We start from the raw sequence: 26,607 nt of genomic DNA on the forward strand, positions 1-26,607 counted from the left end.
ATAGTTTATTGTCAACATTTAAAATTAGTTATATTATGTAATGAATTCAAAATTTGTAATATTATTACCAAGTGACGTTTGTACTCCATGGCACTTGATTGTTCTAAATAAAACCTAGGTTTAAATCTCGTGGCTGACTAGAGGAACATTTTCTAATCCTTTTTTAGACCAATTCCCGAGTTGGTAGATCTCTGGCACGAGCAAGTGGGTTTCTTTTCCCCAAAACCTGGGTTGTTTGTCCTGTAAACTGAAGAAAATCGACCGTAGAACTAACGCCATCTCAGACAATAAATATATAGTGTTAGGATTTGGGACCACGAGATGGCGGCAGTTGTCAGCCGACTCTGTTCGCCGAATGTTGGATGTTGTTATTGGAAACTTGGGCCAGCTATCTACAATTGGCCTCTGGTGGAGATTGAACTGCCTCTCAAGTCTTCGAAAAGTTAGATAGCGCTAAAACGGCCTTGCCTACTCCCTGTAAAGGAATCAAAGGCATTAGCGTTTTTTCTTCTTATTTTCCAAAAGATCTTAAATTTGTGTCTGTCTAATAAGTGCGATAATAATCCACCATATTTGGAAAACTATACGGAGGTAAAGAAAATAATACTTGCTCATTCGAAATTAAATTATATATTTATTAAGTGTTACATCTGTGAACAACGGAACTTCAACTTCCTTCTAACAAATATATATAAAGGGCAGTTGAAATATTAAAAAGATTTAGAGAGATTTTAAAAACGATTATTTTCTTTTTAAATTTTTAATCAGAATCTCTTTCAAAATTTTACGAAACTTACATTATAACCAGTGGCATTATATTGACTTCATAAGTGTCCATGTAGATCTCACAGTCGTTGATTCAACATATACTAAATAAGTATATATGACATACCATTTGTTTCCTTTTATTCAAAGAAACATTTATTTTTTAATTAGTTAAATATGCTCGTACATATCTCTTCTTTTGCGGTTATAGATGCGTGTGTTCACGGGACCAGTTTGAGTTTTCGTGGAAAACAAACCCCTCTACCTCGTATGAGACTGGCTATCTCACCTTTAGTCGAAAGCGACCACATAAATGTTCTTCACGTTTATACCTACTGAGCTATGGGAGGCTCTCTATGTCTCTTTTTAATTAGTCTCTGCAAAAGACAAAATTTACAAAAACTAACTTCTGTTAATCAACAGCTTACACTTACACAGGAGCTCATTGTCCCAAAGTAGCCTACGCTACAGTAATTTACAAAAAAAAAAAAAATAAATAAATAATGACCAAATCCTTCTCGATATTTTTATATCTGATATTTTCTCACTATACAGTAGAGTACGCTTTCCAAACATTTAAAATGTTCACTAATCTTCAAAGCTTGTCCATTCAGTCTAACACAGCGATTTTCAACCGGTGTGCCACGACACATTGGTGTGCCGTGAAAAGTCTTCTGGTGTACTGCGAGATTTGTGAAAACAAATTAATTTAAAGAAATAATGTCGTAATTTGCGCCTTTATTTATTTATTTTTGGAGAAAAAAGGATAAGTAAAATCAAATCAAATTATGTATCCCATATTCTTGCTGTGCCATTACTATAACACAATAATGTTATTCCTCTCTATGCATCATCTTTGAACTTCATTTATATACTAGAATAACCCCTTAGCCCAATCAATCATCAGGTATATTATCTTCATTCTTCAGATCAGTCTTCATCTTCCTTAACCCCTTAACATACAAAAACGTCTGTGACACGTCTTTTGTTTATTGCACCAAAATTGATTTTGGTGCAATAAACAAAATTTTTGGAGAAAAAAGGATAAGTAAAATCAAATCAAATTATGTATCCCATATTCTTGCTGTGCCATTACTATAACACAATAATGTTATTCCTCTCTATGCATCATCTTTGAACTTCATTTATATACTAGAATAACCCCTTAGCCCAATCAATCATCAGGTATATTATCTTCATTCTTCAGATCAGTCTTCATCTTCCTTAACCCCTTAACATACAAAAACGTCTGTGACACGTCTTTTGTTTATTGCACCAAAATTGATTTTGAATTTTGGTTTCACATATAAATACAACCGAATATAGACGCTAGACAACCTTTCAGCCAAGAAAAGTTGCCAACGGCGTGTATCGGCTATTTCGTTTGCACAAATTCATCACTATTTGAAAAATAATGACGAATTTGACCCAGCAAATCACCCTCGCCCAATTCTCGTCCAAAAATTGGCAGAAAAACGACCGCTTTCTGATTTTTAATTGGCACGTTAAGGGGTTAATGCTTCTTCAACCTCTGCCAGGTTCATTTACCTATTATCTCTCTCATCTCTGTATTCATTATTTATTTTGGTGAAGCTTTCACATTTGTTTAGCAGATCATTAAATTAATGTTGCCAAATAATCCTTTGTGGAGTGACTGAGCTTCAGAGAGTTGAGGCTGCCAGAAAAGCAAACAACAGACTACATGGCGAGGCCTGGTGTGGAACATCACCGAGCATCGGAGTGACCATATGGCATCTGTAGATGCCCAGTGAACATAGAGAGAAATTATCCTTGTCTCTTTTTCAGTAGTCACAAGATTTTCATCTTCATTTATTAAAAACCTGGTTCTTAATTAGTATATGTATATATTGTCTAAATTCAACCTAACTTATTTCCCTTTCTCCCCCCCATGTTTTTCTTTTTCTTTCATTATAGAGAATTGTCATTATAAAAGTTTTAACTTTTATTCCATTAGTGTCTTTCTCTTCCTTTTCTGCTTTCACACACACCACACCTCTTGTTCTACCATTAGAACTCAAAAATTCCCCATTCTTCACTACTCAGTAACTTGTGTTTCAGAACTGCTCTCAGACTGAAACTCTTGCTTTACTTTCATCTGTTTCAACCATAGCCGTATTTCGGTAGAATGCTTATTTTTCACACACACACCTTCAGTGGAAGTGGCATCTGCTTCCTCAGTAGCAGCTGCTGAAGAAAGATAGGTTCAATTCTAGTCGCCGAGCAGAGGAAATTTTTCTTTGACCAGTTCCCAAGTTAGTCAATATCTGGAATAGAAAAACAATTTTTTTTCCTCCCAGAAACTCACGTTTTTTTTGTCCAGTAAACTTAAGAAAATCTACCATGAAACTGAACTATTTCAGAGAATAACATATCGTGTTAGACATCATGAGATAACAGCACGTGTTTTCCTGTTTCTTTACTGGATGCAAGTTAAAATTAGTAATAGTCTTGGGACAGTTATCTGCTACCAGTAGATATTGAGCTGCCCACCCAGTCTCCAAAAATTCGATAGGGCTAAAATAGCTTCACCTACTCCCAATAAGGGAATAAGCATTAGCTGATTTTTTTTACTTTATTAGAAGAGCTGATCTCCATGACTTTGGGGGGGGGGGGGTAACTGTGGCTAGAGTTGAAATTCACAGGCCGTATTGCAAACGTTTTATAGTTTGGGCATGTCTTGCCTACTGTGCACAGATATATGGTTACCTGGATGCCTTGGGGATCAATGGGTGGTAGAGGATTCATACAAGTGACTAAGCTGATGACAGGTCTGTAGAATGCTCGCCATGAGGATAGCTGGAAGGTGTATGGTTTGCAAAGTTTAGAGGGATTCCATAAAATTGACACAAAGGAAATGAATAGAAAGAAATAGAGGCTGTGTACGCATGTCGGTTAGTAAGGGTGTGCAGAGTAGTTTTGTTTTTTATTGGAGAGTGGTTAGTGAGTGGAAGAAATTGCCAGAATTAGTTTTCTTCTATAGCACTACAGCCCAATGTAGGGCATTGACCTCCAGTTTTTGGGTTTCGTAACTAACTAAAATGTGGGGTCGTTACTCCGACGCTCAACCATGTGTAATTGTCTGTTAAGCGTTGTGTTCTTAAGACCGGTTTGCCTACTTTGCAGGAGGAAAAACCCCAGATACACTGAAAAAAAAAAACCCTGCAGACCATTCCTGAAACTGGCTAACTTGGCTATGTCTGAGAAAGATTCTTAGCCCCTCACGTCAGAATCGAACGCAGGACACTCCTTTCCCAGGCATATGGTTACAGAGCATGTAATAATGCGTCTAACCATGCAGACTAGGTATTATGTTTAGTGAGTGCATTTCTTGCAATGAGTCTTCTAACACAATGGGGATGCTCAAATAATAATAATAATAATAATAATAATTTGATAAAAGTATAGAATATAGATTATTCTGGAAAATTTACCATGTTACCCCTCTAAATAAATATTAATTTGTATGGCTATTAATTACTAATATTAATTTTTATAAATAAACATTCTCCTCCCTATACATAATCTCAAGAGTTGGAAGCTCCAAAACATAAAAATTAGGTTGACTCCAACCTATAGAAAACAAGTTACATCCGAGACAAAAGCACATGACATGACAGCCACCTTTTCCAATGAGCTCCAAAGATGACAGTCGAAACGGCTCAGACCCTGTTACTACCACCCCTAATCTTGTTTCATCACATTCTCTCCTTCTCCTTTCCCTATAAAATATCTATTTTTCACCTTGTTCCCAAAGAGTTCACCACCCACTCTAAAATTAGGGTTTTTAAATTTAATTTCTTCCACATCTCCATATTTCCACCCCCCCTCTCTTCAGTAATATCACCATATGCATGTTAAAGACAGGCCAAAAAGTTCGACAGTGGTTGCCTTAACTTTTCTCTGACATCCTCCAGACTGGTAGATTTCTGAGAGTTTAAGAGGACAAAAATTATCCCAACAATGGATGACCATTACCTACATCAAGAAGAGTTCTCTCTGACTTTCCCCAAAGCCAACATAGACCAATTATATTAGAGGTAGGTCTGCAGATTCCCCTTGTCAGATCCATCTAACATCCCCGCTAGAACTTCCAGAAAGCCGACAGGGATACATTTGCTGCCTGTCTTGACAAATATGTCCGTTAGATCCCTCCAACAAGCAATCATTACACGAGATTCGTGGGAGCTGTATTTAGCTGTAGGTAAGACCATACCAAGAGGCTTTCAGAAGGAATTACTGTCATCATCCCTGGATGGGATGATGACAGTAATAAACTGTATCAAGAATTCCTAGAGTGTGGCGATCCTGATATTGCAGATGAACTAATTCATAGCCTTGACACCAGTCAACAGAAGAAACTGACTGAGACAGTATAAAGATTCGATTTTCGGCACTCCTGTAGAAAAGCATGGAGCCTTCTAAGAAAATTAGGTATTCCCACCCTGACTGCTTGGGAACAATCAGCTATTTTTTCTAACCAATATGCATCACATATTGTCAACACATCAAGATATACCACCAAGAACAAACAACACACTCTTCAAATAAAAAGAGAACTTACATATTTGAAAAATAACAGACCATCAGACCCTTTATATTCGTAACCTTTCACGCTTTTGAAAGATATTAACACTGCTCTAATGAATGTGAAACCAGTTGAAGTTCCTGTTGAAAACAGGACAAAAAGCTCGACAGTGGTTGGCTTGATTTTTTTCTGATATCCTACAGACTGGTAGGCTTCCAAAAGAGTTTAAGAGGACAAAAATTATGCCCATCCTAAAAACAGGAAAAACTAACAACAAACCAGAAAATTACTGACCAATCACCCTGCTTAGCACCTGTTAAAAGCTCCTAGAAAGGCTCATCCTCAATAGAATTGCCCCTAAGATAATAGAACAAGTCCCAGTGGCACAGACTAGATTCAGATATAAAGGAAGCTGCTGTGATCAGGTTCTGTCACTCACTACACAGAACCAGGCAGCTACCAACAATGCCCCAAAACAGCTGTAGCTTTTGTAGATCTTACCATAGTTTATGATAGTCTGGAGTCATTGGCACAGTCTGCAAGTTGCTCCATGCAGAACAATATCAAAACTAATCAATAACATGCTAAGCAACTGCCTGTTCCAAGTGTGTATGGAGGAGAATTTTGTGTGTTTAATATATATATGTTACATGTTAAGTATCAAAGGATTTTTCAAGCAATGAATCAATTTAGTATCTTGCCAATCTGGTATTATCTTATCTTAGCTCAAACAGACTTTCAATAGTTAATATGTATTACTTTTGAGTTTGTTGCCATTTTAAATTTTTATAATAGAATCAACTTTTCTAAATTATTAAAGTAATATTGAAGTAAGATTTGAAACATATCTTCCAGTTCGAAATTAAAAAAATTATAATTGAATGCTCATTAAATACAAGAAAAATCACTGTTCTTTCACTAAAAAAAAGTATTTATTTAAAATTATTTTTAAATTTTAAAGCTCAGCATTATCATTTTCTTCTACATGTTCTGCTCTTTAGGTGTTGCTTAACAATATGTAAAGATCTAAAAAGCAGAACTTTCAACAAATAATTCAATCTTGTCTGTTTATATACATTATGCTGAATGGATTTTAATGTGAATCAGACCATTTTAAACCTCAAAAATAAAGAAAATTATATGACCTACCCTAATACATGTAAACACCTGTACTGTATTGCATTTTCTATTGTTTCTACATAAGTCACTCATATCTTCACTAATACACTAGACTGAAGACCATAACTTTATTACCAGCTCTGTATGGGAATGCAACTCCCAGATACCAAAAAAGTTCCACCAACCCATTTACAGCACTTTACAAACTACTACTGCAACATAATTAATCTGATCTATCTTTGTGTGAATCCCCTCTCTCTCTTCATGAAATAGAGTACCAACCTATTGCACATTAGTGTAACAGGTAGGCTACAGATTAGACAATTTGGTTCCCCTGCTCTAGAGAACAAATGTGAACATTTTTCAAGTAAATGAAAATTGCCTACTACATAAAGACTCACAAACACCCATGTCACATTTGGTGCATTATTCACAGAGTCAATTCTATGTTAAATCAACAAACAATGCAATAGAATTCTTGTATTTGTTATCAACTTGTCTATTATAATTTGTCATTATGGTTGTTTGTGATTGTGAAAATAGTGGTGATGGTGGATGGTAGAAGGCATTGTGTAGATGCGATTTGTTGGTGGATTGAGTGCCTGGAAACGAAGTTGTAAAGTAGATGCCCTCCCTTAACGAGTCTTTTTATTCCTTGGAGGTGTCACATGATAATAATTATGATATAATTGTGTTGTGACATCTATTTCTGTGTGCCTTTGTAGTTGTTAGTCAGGACACTATCTTTATTTGTAAAGACTTTGGTTTGAATACTATCTAGACCACTGTTTCTCAACCTGTGGTCTGTGACGATGGGACAAGCGGTCTGCAGGCAGACTTAAATTAATTAAATATATTTTTTTAAATTACCCAAAGAAAATAAATTAAAATTGAATAAGTAAAGGAGGGCTTAAGGATCAAAGCTGTATAATCTCCTCTACATAGCCTTTAAAGGAATGTGGAGAACCAACCAGGATTTCTGACCTAATGTCCAATTCTCACCTTCTCGTGGTGCACCCTATTAGGAATCTACCTGGATATTGAACGAACGAGGATGGGCTGGCAATTTGGGATTTAGCCAACCAAATTGTATTCTTATTGGCTTAAACCACAATATTAAATGACGGTACAACATGATAGAATTTCATGCCGGCTGGGACATCGCCAGGTTAAACAAGGCCCCATTGTTTTCGTCAGGGAACCAGGGCGAACAGTGAAAAGTCAGCTACTGAAACAAATCCTAAAACACACCCCAACTCAATATCACCAGAATTGAAGAGTGGTACTATCAACATAAGCGTGAATGGCAAAGAAATGGAGCTAGCTGAGGAATTAGATAAGTACCAACCAGATCGACATAATAGGAGTGATTCTTGTAGAGAGGCTTATACGCTGGTTAAACATGATAACTAATAATTAAGGAATTGACAGTGTACACTAGAAATATAAATTAAATAAACTTTAATATATACTTTCCAATATTTTGGCAAATGTCACGTTGCCATCTTCTTGGGAACTTAATACAAAGACACGTGCACACAAGTACTATGTAACAGCAAATGAGAACTGAAGCTAGGAAGCTAACGTTTTCTTAAAGTCCTGATGGTGCCCCCTGGCGGGCTATATTGGTAGTTCTTGGCCTTTGGGCCGAAGTTCTTCTGATAAATGTTTCCCAAATTCGGGGCAGTCTCATGCATCCAAATATGTTGAGGTTTGGCATGTTCCTAAGGGTTGAGGCTGATTCCATGAATAGTCATGGAATCAACCTCTGACATAGGGAATGGTGATGGATTTAGATTACTCTAAATCCATCACCATTCCCTACATCCGAGGCACCTCGGAAAAAATCAACAAAATCTTAAAAAAACATGACTTGACCACTTGTTACAGACAACATAGAAAATTGGCATCCCTTATCCGCTCCACTAAAGACCAACCACTTCCCCTAGACCTACCTGGTGGATACCAGGTCCACTGCAGTAAATTGTCCTACTTTGGCCAAACAGGCAGGACAACAAATATCAGAATTTCAGAACACAAGGATTACATCCCATTTCACCAGTACAGCCACTCTCGGCTTGCAGACCACGCTCTGGATACTCGCCACAGAATAAGATGGAAGAAAGCCACAGTAATACACCGCAGCAAGTTCAAATATGAAAGACTATTCATGGAATCAGCCTCGGCGCTTAGGAACATGCCAAACCTCAACACATTTGGATGGAAGAGACTGCCCCAAATTTGGGAAACATTTATCAGAACTTCAGCCCAAAGGCCAAGAACTACCAATATAGCCCACCAGGGGAAACCATCAGGACTTTAGGAAAACGTTAGCTTCCTAGCTTCGGTTCTCATTTGCTGTTATGTAGTACTTGTGTGCACGTGTCTTTGTATTAAGTTCCCAAGAAGATGGCAACGTGACATTTGCCAAAATATTGGAATGTATTAAAGTTTATTTAATTTATATTTCTAGTGTACAGTGTCAATTCCTTAATTATTAGTTATCATAATAGCAGCGACTGAAACAAAAAAGACCAAAACTGGTGAGCTCTTTCTGAGCAATAAATACAAAATGTTATATACATACACGCAATGACAATCAAGAAAAGGGAGGAGTAGCCATAGTATTCAACACCAAATACAAAGCTAATCTTCTTTAATGGCAGACAATTTCAAGTGGAGTGATGTGGGCAAATATCAGAACGGGAAACTGGACAATGATACTTATTTGTGCCTATGGTGCCACAGACGGTTCTCCTAAGGTAGAAGTGGAGGAATTTTGGGGGCTTTAGAAAAAGCAACTCACATAATGAAAAATTGGTCCTTGTTGGGGATCTAAATAGCAGAGTAGGAAATGAAGACAGACATACAAAAATATTTTAGGAAAATTTGGAGAAAATAGCAAAGCTAATAATAATGGCAAATACTTGTTGGATTTCTACTCAGGACATGGACTGGTTATTACTAACACCATGTTCCAACATAAAAATGTGCACAAATTCACATGGAGAGAAAAGGCAAGGAATAAGAAAATTCTCGTTGACTATATTATTGTTGATAGTGATGTTTTCTCCCTGGTGCAGGACACCAGTGTACAGAGGATTTGAAATTGGAAGTGATTCACTATTTAGTCTTGAGCAGGATTAAAAGAGTTTAATATTGAAAAGAATAATATGCAAGAAAATTTTAGAGAGAATAAAAGTTGAGCAGCTCTCAGATGTGAACTGTAGACTAAAATACACAAAGATTATTGAAGAAAAAACAAAAGAGTTTGAGAACAGGAACCAAACCTTGGAGATTCAGTGGCAAGCCTTGAAGAAAATCTTGATTGATTCAACCAGAGGAATGTAGTGAGATTGCCTGCAAGGATAAAAAAAACCAGAACTCCATGGTGGACATAGGAAGTTAAAGAGGCAGGGAAGGAAAAGAAGAAAGCATATCAAGTTCCTGGCAAATAAGTCAGCTTGTGCTCTTAGAGAATACAGAGATAATGTAAGAAAGTTAAACACTGCATAAAACTAGCTAGACAAAAGTCATGGGAAGACTTTGGCAAGAACATAGAAAATAAATATTGAGAAGGGGGTAATATATTCTGGAAGTTATTGAAGCTCAGAAATGGAGGAAAGAGTGCTGTAAAAGGAATTAGAGATGATAAAGATGATATGAAAACTGGAGAGAAAGATAACCTTGAGGCATGGAGTAATTACTTCGAAAAATTGCTAAATGAAACTAGCAGTGATAAAAAACACTGACCAGGCATGCAATCAGGAATACATATCCATGCTTGAAGTAGAAAAAGCCATCAAAAGTCTGAAATGTGGAAAGCAGCTGTAGTAGATGATATTAAACCAGAAATGCTCAAGTATGGAGGTATAAAAGTCTTACAGTGGCTACACTGCATAGTTCAGAGGGCCTAGACAGAATGACAAATTCCAGATTACTGTGGTAGAGCTCTCATAGTAACCATATATAAAAATTGAGTTCCTGGAAAGATTTATGCCAATATACTTGAGAAACAGTTGCAAAGGATTGTAGAAGAGAAGTTTGGTGAGGAACAAGCTGGATTCAGGCCAAATAGAGGCTGTCAGTATCAGAGATATTCACTTTACAGCAAATAGTTGAAAAGTCATGGGAATATAACAAAGATCTGTATTTAAGTTTTGAAGATCTGGAAAAAGCATATGACAAGGTGCCAAGAGAGAAGTTATTCAAAACGCTACAGTTATATGGTGTCAATGGGGCATTATGTCAAGCAATACTTAGTCTTTATTTGAGTTGTAAGTCGGCAGTTAGAATTGAAGGATGTACAGGAAGACAGTTCAATGTTAAATCTGGTGTGAGACAAGGATGTACATTATCACCTCTGTTATTATGTATATGGGTTACATTATGAAGGAAAGTGGTATTAAACCTGATATCAAAATGGGAGATGTTAATGTCAACTCCTTGCTTTATGCAGATGATATTAGACTTCTAAATAATATCTGCTACAAGTTTGCAATATTCCCTGACTAAATTGAATAACTGTTGTGATAACTATGGTATGGTCAGCAATAAAAAGACAAAGACAATGAAAATAGGCCGAATCATTGAAAATGTCAACTGTGTTGTGAATGGAGAACCTGTGGAACAAGTAAAACATTTCAGCTACTTAGGCACGATTTTTACTGAAGATGGTAAATTAAATATAGAAATAGACAACAGAATCAGCAAAGCTGGTATGGTGGGAAGTCAACTGAATAAATTCATATGGAATAAGAGAGAAATTAGTCGGAACACTAAATTAGCTGTATACAAGACAGTGTTCAAACCAATTTTAACTTATGAACCTGAGAGCTGGGTCAGAAGTAAAACACTTGACCAAAGACTAGAGACTGCAGATATAAGTCCTGAGAAAGATTTGGGTTGAACAGATGGAATCAATGACAATATCATATTTAAAACGAGGATATTAGGAAAGAACCTGACATTGTCAGCATCCAGGAATGCATTAGCAGAGCTAATCTTAGGTAGTATGGTCACTTAAACAGAATGGGCAAGGAAAGATTAGCAACTGGGTCTTTTTCCTGGCAGATTGGCAGGAAAAAGACCCAGAAGAAGACCAAGATATAGGTGGATTGATACGGTAAAAAGTGCCTTTGAAGATAGATATATAAATATAAGATCTGAGAATGTTGTAGATTTAGCAGAAAATTTTAAGTAGGAAGCTAGTAATGATGTAAATTTTTCATGTAGTACTATCATATCCTATACACCCCCTTGAGGGTAAATGTCAGGAATTTGAGGATGATAAGTAAAAATTATTGAAATCAAATGGAACCTTAAAAAAAAACAACTAATAGCATCAGAATGTTCAAAGGTGGAAGCAATAAAACTATATTGTTTTTCCCTTCAGACCTATTTTATTATTCGTCATTCTGACGTTAAATTTGCCGTTAAGAAAGGTAAAGTGAAAAAGAATAGTTTTATTGCTTCTGCCTTCCCTTGCTCTTTTGTCAGATTTGAAGTGAACATGTGTTATCCATATTTTAACCAATTGCTTGTGTATTGATTTTTATTATTGAAGGTTTCCTTCAACCAAGGCTCAGTATATCTTCAGAAGTGCTAAGTGATACTTGAACAAAGTGTGTCGCGAGTTAACCCCAGTATTTATATATTTTTTGGAACCGTTTTTTTTTAATAATGGAAAAGTGGCTTAGAACCAGGACTTTGAAAAGAAGAGCAAATGAAACAGGTAATGCTAACCCGAATTGTAATACTCATGTTGTAACAGCCAGTAAATCTGATACTATTAAAGTAGAAGAAACAAGCAGTTCAAAGAAAAAATACAGTAGGAAATATAACAGTTCATATTTGGAATTCGAGTTTACTTGGCATGGAGATGAAAGTGAACAGAAACCTCAATGTGTTTTGTGTTATGAGGTGTTGCATCGAATGAGTGCATGAAATCTGCGAAATTCCGATGACATTTAGAAACTAAACATTGTGATCTGAAAAATAAGCCAATTGAATTTTTTCAGTGATGCTTAGGGACATTAAATCATGGGAAAGATATAATTTCAGCCATGGGTTCTATTAATAGCAAAGCACCAGAAGCATCCTATTTAAGTTTGCGCATAGCGAAAACAGGGAAACCCCATTGTATCGGGGAAAATTTAGTACTTCCAGCTATAAAAGATATGTTAAAAACTATGTTTGGCAACAAGTTACTAAAAGATGTTGATTTGATTCCTCTTTCAAATGACACTGTCGGTTGCAGAATTAATGATATGGTAAGTGACATAGAATCTCAGTTAATCGTTTGTACATTACAAATAGATGAGACTACTGTTACAAATGATGCGCAGTTAATGATACATAAGATATGCACATCATAACAACATTCATGATGATATTCTGTTTTGTAGAACTTTATCATCCTGAACAATTGGAGAAGAAATATTTCACACTCTCAATAATTACATAATACACAAAGGGATCCAGTGGGAAAAATGTATAGGCTTCTGTTCGGATGGAGCTTGCACTCTTACAGCAGGCATGGTAGGGTTGTTTCTAAGGTCAAAGAAGTAGCTCCGGATATGAATTGGGTGCACTGTTTCATACATAGGGAAGCGCTAGCCTCCATAGGAATGCCACCAGAATTTAAAACTCTGCTATACAACACTGTCAAGCTAGTTAATTTTATTAAAGCTCGACCGTTAAATAACCTGTTATTATCAGTACTCTGCGATGAAATGGGCAGTGAATATACTCAACTTTTGCTTCATTCTGAAATTTGCTGGCTTTCCAGAAGCAAAGTACTAACAAGGTTATTTCAATTAAGGCACGAAGTTTTATTTGTAAATGAACGCAATTCTGATTTTGCATCACTCCTTGTTGACGAAGCATGGTTATCAACACTATCCCATCCTTCAGACATTTTTTCGAAATTAAATGAACTAAATCTATCCCTTCAGGGAAATTTTTTAACTGTTCTTGATGCCTACGACAAAATAAAGGCATTCGAGAAAAAACTGGTTTTATGGATTAATTATGTAAAAGACAGACAATTTTCACCTTTTCCAACATTGGAATCCTTTTTAGTGGAAAATAATAATTTTGTTCATTCTGAGTTTGTGGAAAGGGTTTATGACCATCTCAAAAATCTGAAACGGAATTTTAAAACATTTTCCGAGTAACTTTTATAAGAAATTTCTGTGGGGTAGCGATCCATTTCAGGCTTGCAGTAATGAGCACAACATTTCATTATCGAAAAATGAACAGTTAATTGAGCTTCCAACTGACAGTGGGCTTAAAATTCAATTCCGTGATCTTGGTTTTGCTCGATTTTGGATCTAGTCTTCAGTGAGAAGTGAATTTCCGGAATTATCTGAAGCATTGAAAATCGTCCTGCAGTTTTCTACAACCTATCTTTGTGAGAAAGGATTTTCACCGCTCCTTCAAATAAAACCAAAATACAGAAATCATCTTAGTGTGTGTGCCGATTTTTGACTGAAGTTGACCGATATTGAGCCAGATATCCAGCAACTCTGCAAGGGCTGAGACTGAGAAGCTCAACTATCTCATTAAAAGTAAGTAGAAACATAATTATATCATCTTATTTATTTGTTTAATAAAAATTAAAAAAACTTTGTTCAATGATGATACACTTTTAATCGTTTACTTCCAATTTAATTATGTTGCCATATCTTTCAAAACATGCTTTTAGATTTATTATGTCATAAATGGCACAGTTTTTCCGAAATGTTGGTAATTCCTACATAGGTTTTTTAAAAAAAATTACAAAAAGTAAAAATGACTTATAGGGAAATAAATTAAAATCGCTGTTTATTTTTGAAGTAAAACTTTAATTCAAACATTCTAAAATGTTATTTTTCTTGCTTTTCTGTTCACAAAATCGATCACATTTTCGAAGTCTATTTCATCACTCAGTTGCTGTTTTATAGACAGTAAGGCAAGATTTCATAAATGCCAAAAAAAGGCGCCACCAGGGGCAGATCCCCCCCCCCCCCCCTTCAGTATCTTAGTGGTCTGCAGAATTGTTTTAGGCATTTCATTGATCCTTGGGTTTAGAAAGGTTGAGAAACGCTGATCTAGATCATGAACTTAAGAGATTTTTCACCTGAAGGTGAGTTAGCCACTCTCAGAGAAGTAGCAGGGAATCTCCTCTTTACTGTTGGCTGGAATTGCCAGTAATGGTGTATACTTAATTATATAGTATCATGTACATTCTTTGAGGGTATACAAGAAAATGACGATGATGACCGAATCAATCAGTGCATCTTGAAGGATTAAATCTTATATAAAAGTCATTTTGTACTGGAAAATTATGTACAAAAAGCCATGAATCTCTGATTCAGCAATCAATTCTGGATAATAAAGACTACTATAAACCTTCCAATATTGAGAAGTAATGTTTATAAATCATTCTCATTCTTGTAATTTTAAACAGATATATTCAACAAAGTTAGAAATATTCATAAGGACTTTTTCAACTGTAGATAAAATGGCTAATCCCATACATAGATTGCAAATTTTAATGCAATTGAAATACATTGGTATATCAGAGTTAATTGTGATACAAGCAAGCCTGTGGTTTCCCAGTCAAGTCCTTGGACACCCTATACATATTAATTAATTACTGTAGTTAGTTATCTTAATGCTTTTTCATTTCCCAAAAGGAGTGGGCAACATTCTTTTAGATCTAACTTTTTTGAAAATCAGCAGACAACTGATCTCTACCTCTCAACCATCAGTGGGGTTTAGTGCATTCCACAGTGTGCTATATAAGAGAGAATATTTCCTACTCCTTACTAGTGCTGTATTTATCCATATGATCCCATGTGTACTACTGTTAAATTTGATGACATGGAGGAAAAACCTTATTTACTTGTGACAAAAAGATTAGTTAACTAAAATTAGATGAAATCAAGCTTAGAAATTAGAAAATTTCTCTATATGGTAACTAGAAATGAGCACGCAATGGTCTTGCTGCTGCAGGCAGTGTAAGTTGTTTAAGTTGTGTAAGTTGCTTACCATAAGGTTATGAAGGCTGCATCCTGGTCAGAAATCCTGCAATATTTATCTTTTTTATTATCCCTGACTTTAAATATTCCCAAAATATTTGTGCAGGTTTGCAATTTACTTCTTATACTTATGCACAGCATGCCTGTTTTAGATGTACCTTAGATCCTCAATGTGCCCCTAATTTTTCTTTGCATCTATTGATATTATAATTCAAAGAATGGTCTTAAACCACTTTACCACTGCTATCTTTAGTAGCCATGAATAATAAGCTGCACCTTATCCAAACTGACAATGCTAAAATTATCTACAATTCAACAAAATTTTTTGTTTCACCATTTTTTTTTTCTTTTCCTTGGTTTGCATGAACAAAGAAAGCCTAGGAGCACACAAAACTTACAGATAATAATAGATTGCTAGCCCTAGGTTATGCAATGTTTAAACTTCATTATTAAATGAAATATAAATCATGTTTGAATATTATGATAATATATATAACTGCAAATATTGCTGTAGTTGCTATGACAACAAAGGTTTCAAAATGATAGTTTGTGTTATTTAGTGTAAAAATTATAAAATTTAACCAGAAAGAAACTGAACTAAATTTTACAGTAGACTCTCATATAGCAATCATCACTATAATAAACTACCAGAAACACTCGACTAATGCCCCACTGGTACAATGCTATGCTAAAAGAAATTCACTACAGTAAATTATACATTATAAAAAAGATATACCTGTAGTACTGAAGAATCTTCTACAGTAAGATTTGATGGTAATGATGATTAATTTTTTTTTTTTTTTTTTATCAAAAACTTCATAATACAAGCATATAATTGTTGGGAAATAATTTTTTAACCACTGATTATATTTTTTTTTTTGTTTTTTTTTTTATAACCACTGTCATAATCATGCTGCACATGATATATTATTATTATTATTACCACCCCAAGATCTGATGGAGTCAAAGACTCATCATCTGGAAGGTCCTTTTATCAGACACAAAGCTCATCATACCATGTTTTAAACACAGTATGGTGATATGTTTCTAGTTAATTTCACTTGTGAACATATTTAAAGATGAGGCAGAAACTATCATGCACGAAGAAATCAAAAGCAAGCATGGTTAATACTGTACAGCAAACACTAAAGGAGACATATCATGGGAACATATTCCACATATTTATTAGCAACACTACACTTTTCTTGAGTTCCCAAAAACACAGATCGTTTTATAGGGCAACCCATAACATTAATGATACAGAGTATCATGGCACATATGCACTGTTTCGCAGCTGCATGTATACGTATGTATATGCACATATGCATATACATACGATACATGAATTCCTGTATGCATACATACACTCTCGCACAAACATATATATATACACATATCCACTTTTTTTTTAAACAAGTACACAACTTATCAAGTGTTCACAGTTTTTAAATGCATCAAAATATGTTGTTTGGAAATGGATTTCTCTCACACTCTATAAGCTAATACATCAATAATAACATACATTCTTTAAATCATGGAAGACACTGCATTAGGCTTTTTTTTTAATTTTTTTTTTTTTTTTTTTTTTTTATAAGTCATAGCATATGTATACACTGTAGCTTTTGCAAACAGTCTTTATACATAAATAATAGCTTCATAAAATCACAATGATTAGTCTATAAAACTGTTGCTAATAAATATTTCGATAATCTGTTTTATATATATTTTAGGTCACATATCTCATAAAATCTAGAGTGAATTGAATATAAATTGTAAGAAATGGATTTTTTTTTCATATATTGAAAAAAAAAAAAAAAAAAAAAAAAAAAAATCGGAATAAATCAACGATACAATACAATACAACAAGAAGAAATTAAACCTGTCAGAAAAAAGGAAAATAATACTCTACTCCAAGATCAACAGATGAGAAGACTTTTTTTTTTTTTTGGAAAGATATTTATGTCCAGATTTGGGATACTGTCATTAAAATTAAATAACAAATTTGAAGACCTGTCCAGAGCTAATTTTAATTAATGTAACTAATGTGATATGATCTTTTAAAATGGTGAATAACACAGGGATATGGACTGTGGGCTAAAAAGGCAAAACATAGCAACAGTCCAATTGAATGTTAAAAGGTGAGAAGAGTATATTCTGTATAATCACTGGTTTAATATTAAAAAGTGTTCTTTAGACAAACCTTCAGTTTTCTGATATCATGATATTTCAAATTCACATTTTAGTTTCTCATATGGCCTTAAGTTTGATGACAACAAAGATTTATATGGCAGCACAATGGCTGATTTTCACTTGCTTAGCCTATACAACTATATATATGTATTTATATATATATATATGTACAATTGCTTCAATAAATACATCATTACTTGGAAATATAACATCACTATAAGTATCACATGTGAGTGAAATCACTCTAAGCAGGTCATTCATGTACAATAATTAATGGTTACATTATATTCTAAACATAGCCTTTAGAAACAACAAAAAAAAATCTATAGCTAAATCAAATATGAAACTTAGAAAATGACTTTAAGAAATCCAGTTTAACCTCTTTTTAACAATAACTAGGTCATAAAAACATTAATAAATATTAACTTTTTATGAAAAAATACAACATTTCTTATCTACACAAGTATTAGACATTCAATTTACACACACACATGCATCTGATGGGTATAAAATGCTTGCGATCCGGTATTTAATAAATTAATGCAGGTAAAAATAAGATGCAATTACATAACTCAAAGTGCTACTTATTGCCTGAAATAACTATTTACTATATCAATATTATGATGAATTCTAAGCAGATTTGTCCTGTTAAGAGAGTATTATGCTGCATATTATGTTCCACTGTGAAGCTACGTATCCATAGCTATGGCAAAATATTAATTACATTCTTTAATAATTCACATAAAAACTGGACTTAATATGTTCCTATTATTAAATAACAAAACATGCAACTTTACTTTCCAAAGCTGGTGAAAATAAGAACAATATACATTTCAAATATACATAATCCATTTAAATAGATCCCTGAAGTAAAAAAAAAAAAAAAAAAATCTTTAATGTCCTTTTAAGGAAATAACTAAAGAAAATACAATATGCTGGAGCTTACCATTTATTATCAACAACATATATACTATATTTACTGTTCCAAAGAGATCATATGTCCAAACTGTTTCCAGTTCCCAGAAACTAGATGTGAGCATTTGGAATCGTCAACAATTAAAGCAAACAGTTCTAGTTAACATAAATAAATGAGGAACTTAAGTAATCACAATGATTTGGCTGCCTATTAACTTCACATGCATAAGAAAGTGTGATTTGGTGAATGTGACCACATTTCTTAATATCACAAGTACCTCAATTTAAATGTGCTACACAAATTATGGCAAACCTTGAATTTTCAGATGCTGTCGATAAGGCAGACAGTTTTCTTGAAAAACAGATAATTTGCTGTGTCTTTGGGAAATGTGAACTTTTGTAATCCAAGCAACTGACAAGTATTCTTTCTTGTTCAAAAGTCATGCTTCCAATCACAGAAATAACAAAAGGTTTAAAAAAAAGAGGAGAGAAAAAAAAAGCCCTTCCTTCATATCTGAAAATAAAGTTTTCATTCTAATGACTCAGAAACATTCTAAGACACTGGTGGCACGCATTAACTATATGCACAACATTTCCGCTGTAATAACATTTAAGAGCTAATGCCTATTAGTTTCCAGTTTACTAAGTTCTTTTTGCATTACTTTAAGAGTATCTTGCAGAGTTCGTTTTTCTTCTTCTAATCGTCTAATTTCATTTTGGGATTCTAAAAGCTGTTCTTTTAACTTGGTGATACTTTGTTCATCTTTCAGTGATTCCAGTTTTTCTTTCAAAATTTCATTTTCTCTCATTACTCCTTGCATGGAAGCAATTCTAAGTTTTAGTATTTCATTTTCAATAGACATCCGATCAGAGTTAAGGGGGGCATTTTTTTCCCACTCGGGAGAATCTGCATTACACCTGGCATCATCATTTAACGTATCCACAGAAGCACAGCCCTTTGATGACAGTAATAATGATAGTCTCTTCAGAGTCTGTAGATTATCACTATCTTGATGATCTGATTCATACCCTAAGTTAGATCCTAATGTTAGAAGTGCTGGCATGTTGCTCCCAAGGAAATCTATAATCAAAATATAAAAACACTAATGATCAGCAAAATGAAATAAATTTTATATTGCAGCAAAACAAATATGAATGATCATAATATTTAAAAGGGATTTGGAACTTAAATAGTTAAATGTGACATGGAGAGTAGACCACTGCCCATGTGGTCTACTCTCTGCTGGTTGCATTTTCCCTGAATTCCAAATGATACTTCTGATAAATCATTGTTTTTAGGTATTTTTATACCAACAAGGTGCAAACAGGTGAGAATTGTTACATAAGGCATTATTCTATCAATTGTCTATTTCTGTTTGATGATTTTTGATTAAATTTACTAAACAAAATCTTTTCCACAGGGGTACTGGGCCACCTGATCCCACACCTGCACAAAAATGGGCTGCAGAAGATGTATCTTGCAATACTGTCTCATTCCACAGTTATTCAATAAAGTTGATATGTAGTGACTGAGCAGACCTATGAAATGTAAACACAATTTCATGCTCCTGAAATTGAACATAGTAATTTCAGAATTAATCTTAGCACTGTAATGGGTACATCAGGCTGTTAGATGTTTATCGATTACTAAATGAATAAACTGTAAGCATGAAAAGTGCATCAGCTTAGCAGCAATGTTCAAGTAGGCTGTGGCATTTAGACATCATTCCACTGTATTAAGGGACCTAATCTGTGAAAAGAAACTCTCATCATATCAGCATACAGTTACCAGCCTTCAGAGTTGTACCACAATGATGAGATCATTAATTCATTCTGCTGTTACCAAACCCAGTCACCAATGTATAAACAGATCTGTAACCAGCCTCATCAGACCAGGTGGCCTTTTTCCATAATACAAATATCCAGTTGGTAATTCTATGCCTATTATATCCATAGCTGCTTGTTTTTAGCTGACAAAAATGGCTAGGGATTGTCAGTTACCATATCCCATCCATGCAAGGGTATAAATGCACTATGTGTGTGTTTCAATATTCTTTGCAGATTTCTGATGGATTACAAACAATCATATGGCAATGCATTTGCCACTTCATGATTCTTATAACTATGTTAGCATATTGAATCAACAAAGCTGTCTTCTACTACAGGACTGCATATATTTCAGTTTGCAGCTGGAATTGGGGGTTGAGCCAACTAAGGTGTTAGTTGCTTGTTTGAAATTGTGGCTGAAGCGGATAAGTTATGAGGTCAGTATTATATCTTAAATTGTCTAGTTTGTCTGCTTTTCAGAAGGAAAAAAATCACTTCATCTCCATATGAGACCAGCTAATTCATATTCAGATGAAGCAATGAAAGCCAGTATGTTTGCCAATTCATCTGTTTTGTTAAAAAAAAAATGCTGCTTTTGTATGAGATTAGTTTTAATGAAAGGAACAATTTATGACTAACTTATAAAAAAATTAAACAATGCAAACATGAAATTGTGATTTAATACAAAGAAACATGGTAATATTGTACTAAACTCAAAAATAAATAAATAAATAAAAATAATTGTGAGGGACAAAGTTGAAAAGTGTGCAATCTTCTGCAAAGGGGCTAGCTGTAAACAATGAAATCTATTGAGATGCAGCAATGCTTCATGGATCCCTTTTGTATAATCACCTACCTGCAAAATTTTCTTCTTTCTAAGTTCTTCAAAAGAAAGACATCCTCCATTGGGATTTGCTGGTGTTTTATCACATCATGGTCAATCCGTGAAATTCTGATGTTCATCTTAGAACATCAGAATCACATTTTTGAATGTACAGAATATCTTGTCTTGCAGAACATGCTATAACTTCTAAATGCAATGTTCTTTGGAAAAAGACTATAGTCCTACATGAAGGCCATTTTCTTATGGAGTGATTATATATGAGCGATGTGAAGCACTGATACATTACCCCAATTTCAATAGATTTGATACATGGATGTCCATTTAAAGAGTGAACATCGTGGAGAAATAATTACTCCCACAGTGTGATCAGTGATCAGTTTCCACAAGTGATCAGTTTCCATCCCTCTTCCACATCTGAACAGTGGAAAGAGGACGGAATGAGGAAGATTTTGCTCTCTGGGTTTAAAGGAGTGATTATTGTTGTCAAGCATATGTATATTACCCTTTTCCCCCAATTTTATTGTGAGCACTACTTGAATGATGTGGCAATTTAACTCCTCCATTTTAAGTATAAGGAGGTGACTGCAATATGAAGTCATCTAGGTCATCATGAGAGATATCTTCACTGAGTGGCAAATAGATGAAGTTTACTATAATAAAAGATCTGAATGAGAGGCAGATGGTAGCTGCCTTTATGTTTGTGTTAAGTAGGACTTGGTGGAAAACGGATATGGTTCTCTACAAGGAACTACAACTCTGCAATGGAGATATCCATTCCCTATCCTGTCCTTAAGAATGATGGTAGCATTCAGTAATATAGGATCTTCAAGAATACCTCCTACAGGTAAAAGCACACAATGATGTACACTTCTGCAGGAAGAGCCTTCATTGATGTTTTGGCAGGATCCACAACAATTCCTTTGTAGTAATGCTTTTTTTTTTTTTTTGAGCCACCTGACTTCCAGTGCTATGAGGTCTTAATTTTATCACTCAGATTTTTAGTCATTGGAAAATGTGGATGGCCAGGGCCCATCTTTTCCACTACAAGAAAAATATTCAAGACATCGTCATATTCTCAGACATTTTAATTTATAGCTTTGGGGAGACAGAGGAATCCATTTCATCTATTACCAAGTTTGAAGGTAAGATGAGTTTTAATGCAGATGATTCATTTCTGATGTATTTTCAGGAGTGGGAGACTTTTTTTTTTTTTTTTTTTTTTAATTTGCGCTATTGAGATGGCAAAAAAACTTACTGTTCAGGGATGATCTAATTATGAGAATGTGGAATAATTAGTGTATTACTGTCTCTTCAGATACATTTGTTTAGAAATTCTCAGCACAGAAGAGCTTGGACTAGATGTTTTGTTGTGGTGTATTACCTCTTTGTACTACTGATATGGTATGTTGTGCTCTTTTGAATTTCTTTCTCATCATTCTATCTCTGACACACTCCAGTGTAGGTTGGGCAATCTCTCTCTTGCAGTTAGCACATTTGGATGATTTGCTTTGCAACCGTTATTTTCATGTTCAGCCATCTGTGCTTGATTCAGTAGTAAAGATTATAAACATAAAGACTGCAAATGCATAAAGTGTGAGGGAAATTGTGCCAGTGTGCCAAACATAGAAGGATGATAAGCAGATTCAAAAATATCAAGACAGAGCAGAGTATGTCATACCAAGAGTTGAAAAGGAAACATGAGAAGCCTATTTCTAACAACAAAGCAGCAAAAAGGATTTCGGGATGTGAAACCTAACAAGGCATTTCAGCAACCCTGTTTTCAGTGATGTTGGTGGTTTTAAAATGTTAAACATAATAATGACATTTCTGGTCAGTACTAGTATAACATTTACAGTGTATCAGAATTCCTCTTATGGATGCCACCCAAAGCTGGGGTTTTGCTCTGAATTAATTTTTAATTCAGAGCAAATGATGCTTATTAGGAATATCAGTACTTTTCTTCTTGGTACGAACCCCCCCCCCCCCCCTTTATATATATATATATCATCATCATCATCATCAAATTCCTGCCATGTACCCTCAAGGGGTGTACAGGATATGACAGTACTACATGAAAAAAATTACATCACTACTAACTTCCTATCTACAATTTTCCTCCAAATCAGTCTGTTACTTGTCAAGACTCCAACATTATCAGATCTTATATTTCTATCATCTAAGGCACTTTGTACCGTATCAATCCACCTATATCTTGGTCTTCCTCTGGGTCGTTTTCCTGCCAACCTGGCAGAGAACACTTGTTTTGCTAATCTTTCTTCGCCCATTCTGTTTAAGTGACCATACCACCTGAGATTAGCTCTGCAAACGCATTCCTGAATGGTGACAATGTCAAGTTCCTTCCTAACATCCTCATTTTTAATATAATATTGCCATTGATGCCATCTGCTCACACTTATAATCTTTCTCAGGACTCTCATATCTGCGGTCTCTAGTCTTTGGTCAAGTGTTTTACTTCTGACCCAGCTCTCAGATCCATAAGTTAAAACTGGTTTGAACACTGTCTTGTATATAGCTAATTTAGTCTTCCGACTAATTTCTCTCTTATTCCATATGAATTTATTCAATTCACTTACTACCATACCAGCATTGCTGATTCTGTTTCTATTTCTATATTTAATTTGCCATCCTCAGTAAAAATCGTGCCTAAGTAGCTGAAATGTTTCACTTGTTCCACAGGTTCTCCATTCATAACACAGTTGACATTTTCAATGATTCTGCCTACTTTCATTGTCTTTGTCTTTTTATTGCTGACCTTCATACCATATCTATTACAGCAGCTATTCAATTTAGTCAGAGAATCTTGCAGACTTGTAGTGGATTTATTTAGAAGTATAACATCATCTGTATAAAGCAAAGAGCTGATATTAACATCTCCAATTTTGATAGCATGTTTAATACCACTTTCCTTCATAATGTGATCCATATAGATAATGAATAACACAGGGGATAATGTACATCCTTGTCTCACACCAGATTTAACATTAAACCATCTTCCTGTACTTCCTTCAATTCTAACTGCTGACTTACAGCTCAAATAAAGACTAAGTATTGCTTGATATAATGCTCCATTGACACCATATAACTGTAGTGTATTGAATAGCTTCTCTCCTGGCACCTTGTCACATGCCTTTTGCAGGTCTACAAAACTTAAATACAGATCTTTGTTATATTAGCATGATTTCTTACCCATTTGTTGTAAAGTGAAAATCTGATCCTGACAGCCTCCAGCTTGTTCTTCACCAAGCTTCCCCTCCACAATCCTTCTCAATCTTTCCTCAGACTTATTTCCCTTTTTGTATATGGGTACTATGAGAGCTCTACGCCAAACATCTGGAATTCATCCTTGTGAACTATGCAGTGCAGCCACTGCAAGACTTTTATACCTCCATACTTGAGCATTTCTGGTTGAATATCATCTACTCCTGCTGTCTTTCCACATTTCAGAATTTTCATACCTTTTTCTTCTTTTCAAGTATGGATATGTATTCCTAATTGCATGCCCGTTGAGTGTTTTTTTACCACTGGGTTGTCACTGCTTGTTCCATTTAGCAATTTTTGAAAGTAATTACTCCATACATCAAGAATATCTTTTTCTCCAGTTTTCATGTTACCATTATCGTCTCTAATTCCTTTTACAACACTCTCTTTCCTCCATTTCTGAGCTTTTTCAACAGCCTATAGAATGTTTTGTCACCTTCCTGATATTTATTTTCAACGTTCTTGCCAAAGTCTTCCCATGACTTTTGTTTAGCTAGTTTTACAATGTTTAGATTTCTTACATTTGTCTCTGTATCCTCATAGCGCAGAAGCTGACTTATTTGTCAGGAACTTTCAAATGCTTTCTTCTTTTCCTTCACTGCCTCTTTAACTTCCTGTGTTCACCAGGGAGTTCTGATTTTTCTATCCTTGCTGAGAACCTCACCACATGCCTCTCTGACTGAATCTTCAAGGTTTTGTTCTTCTCAAACTCTCATTTTTTTAAAAAAATAATATTTGTGTATTTAATTAAGTCTACAGTTCAACTTTTATTTGTTTTAAAACTTTCTTACATGCTCATATTAATATGAAATTCAATTTTATCCTGCCCAAGACTAAATGGTGATCATTTCCAAATTTTAAAATTTGGCTCAGTGAGGAAAAAAATTTTCTTCGAACGAGGTTGTCATCAAGGCTGTCAATGACTATTTTGCACAATTTGACAAATCCTACTTTTTAGATGGGATGAAAAAATTGGAAACTCGCTGGACCAAATGTGTAGACCTCGATGAGACAATGTTGAGAAATAAAGGCGATTTTTTCTAATAAAAAAAAAGTGTTTAACTTATTTTTTTACCAAATGTTTCAAACAATTTTCGTATATAGGACCATATGCACAAATAGGTCTCATTGTTCAGTTCTCCATTCTGATATTTGTCCAGCTCACTCTAATTGATATTGCCTGCCATTCAAGAAGATTAGTCTCATATTTAGCATTGAATACATAGCTACTTCTTCTTTTCCCTGATTGTTATTGTCTGAATACAACATTTTGTATTTAATGCTTAGAAAGATCTCACCAGTTTTTGTGTTTCAGTTACCCCTGTTATGTCATCTGGTACCTATCCAATTCTTCAGTCAGCTCCTTTTCTTAGCCACTCAGGCTTCTTATGTTGATAGTACCAATATTGAATTCTGGTGATGTTGAGTTTGAGTGTGTTTCAGAATTTGTTCTAGTAGGTGACTTTTTGCTATTCACCTTGGTTTCCTGGCAAAAACAACGGGGGGGGGGGGGGGAAATCTCGTTTAACCTGGTGACGCCCCAGCTGGCATGAAATTCTGACATGTTGTGTCATCATTTTATTTGTGGTTTAAGCCAATAAGAATACAATTTGATTGGCTAAATCCCAAATTGCCAGCCTATCCTCGTTCCTTTAGCATCATTGTAGATACCTAACAGGGTGTACCACGAGAAGGTGAGGATTAGACAATAGGTCAGAAGCCCTGGTTGGTTCTCTGCATTCCTTTAAAGACTGTGTGGAGGTCTCTTCTCAGTTACATAGCTTTGGCCCTTAAGCACATTGGAAGCCCTACACACGAGAGATCAAAGACCTATGACACTATGGATGTCACTCCTTAATCTTTTAATTTAGAGCAAATCTGCTCATCAGGAATGAGCATTGAAATGGCCAAATGCTGCAAACTCGCCTCCTGCACAAATGGCAGTCACTCCTTCTGGTCCCTTGCCAGGGCCAATGGGCAAACTTCTGCCCACACAGGTTTCCACCACTCTCACATCCAGATGGTACTGTAATCACCTCACCAAAAAACAATGCCAACTTACTTGCAACAAAACTTCCAATTCCTGCACTGATTAC

The 26,607-nt window shown here is 34.9% G+C and overlaps 1 protein-coding gene across 1 annotated transcript in view; it reads right to left on the minus strand.

The window, feature by feature from the left end:
- Positions 1-16,617: 16,617 nt before the first annotated feature.
- The window catches only part of LOC150105975 (bridge-like lipid transfer protein family member 3B), a 315,418-nt gene continuing 305,428 nt past the window's right edge, over positions 16,618-26,607 (minus strand). The window contains exon 19 of the mRNA XM_090393732.1: positions 16,618-19,642. Coding sequence (XP_090249858.1) covers positions 19,179-19,642 — 464 coding nt within the window. The 3' untranslated portion in view covers positions 16,618-19,178. The remainder of the gene's footprint in view (positions 19,643-26,607) is intronic.

Source organism: Typopeltis vanoorti, chromosome 6 (assembly GCF_054136105.1).
Source record: "Typopeltis vanoorti isolate ZY-2024b chromosome 6, IOZ_Tvanoo_1.0, whole genome shotgun sequence".
NCBI lineage: Eukaryota > Metazoa > Arthropoda > Arachnida > Uropygi > Thelyphonidae > Typopeltis > Typopeltis vanoorti.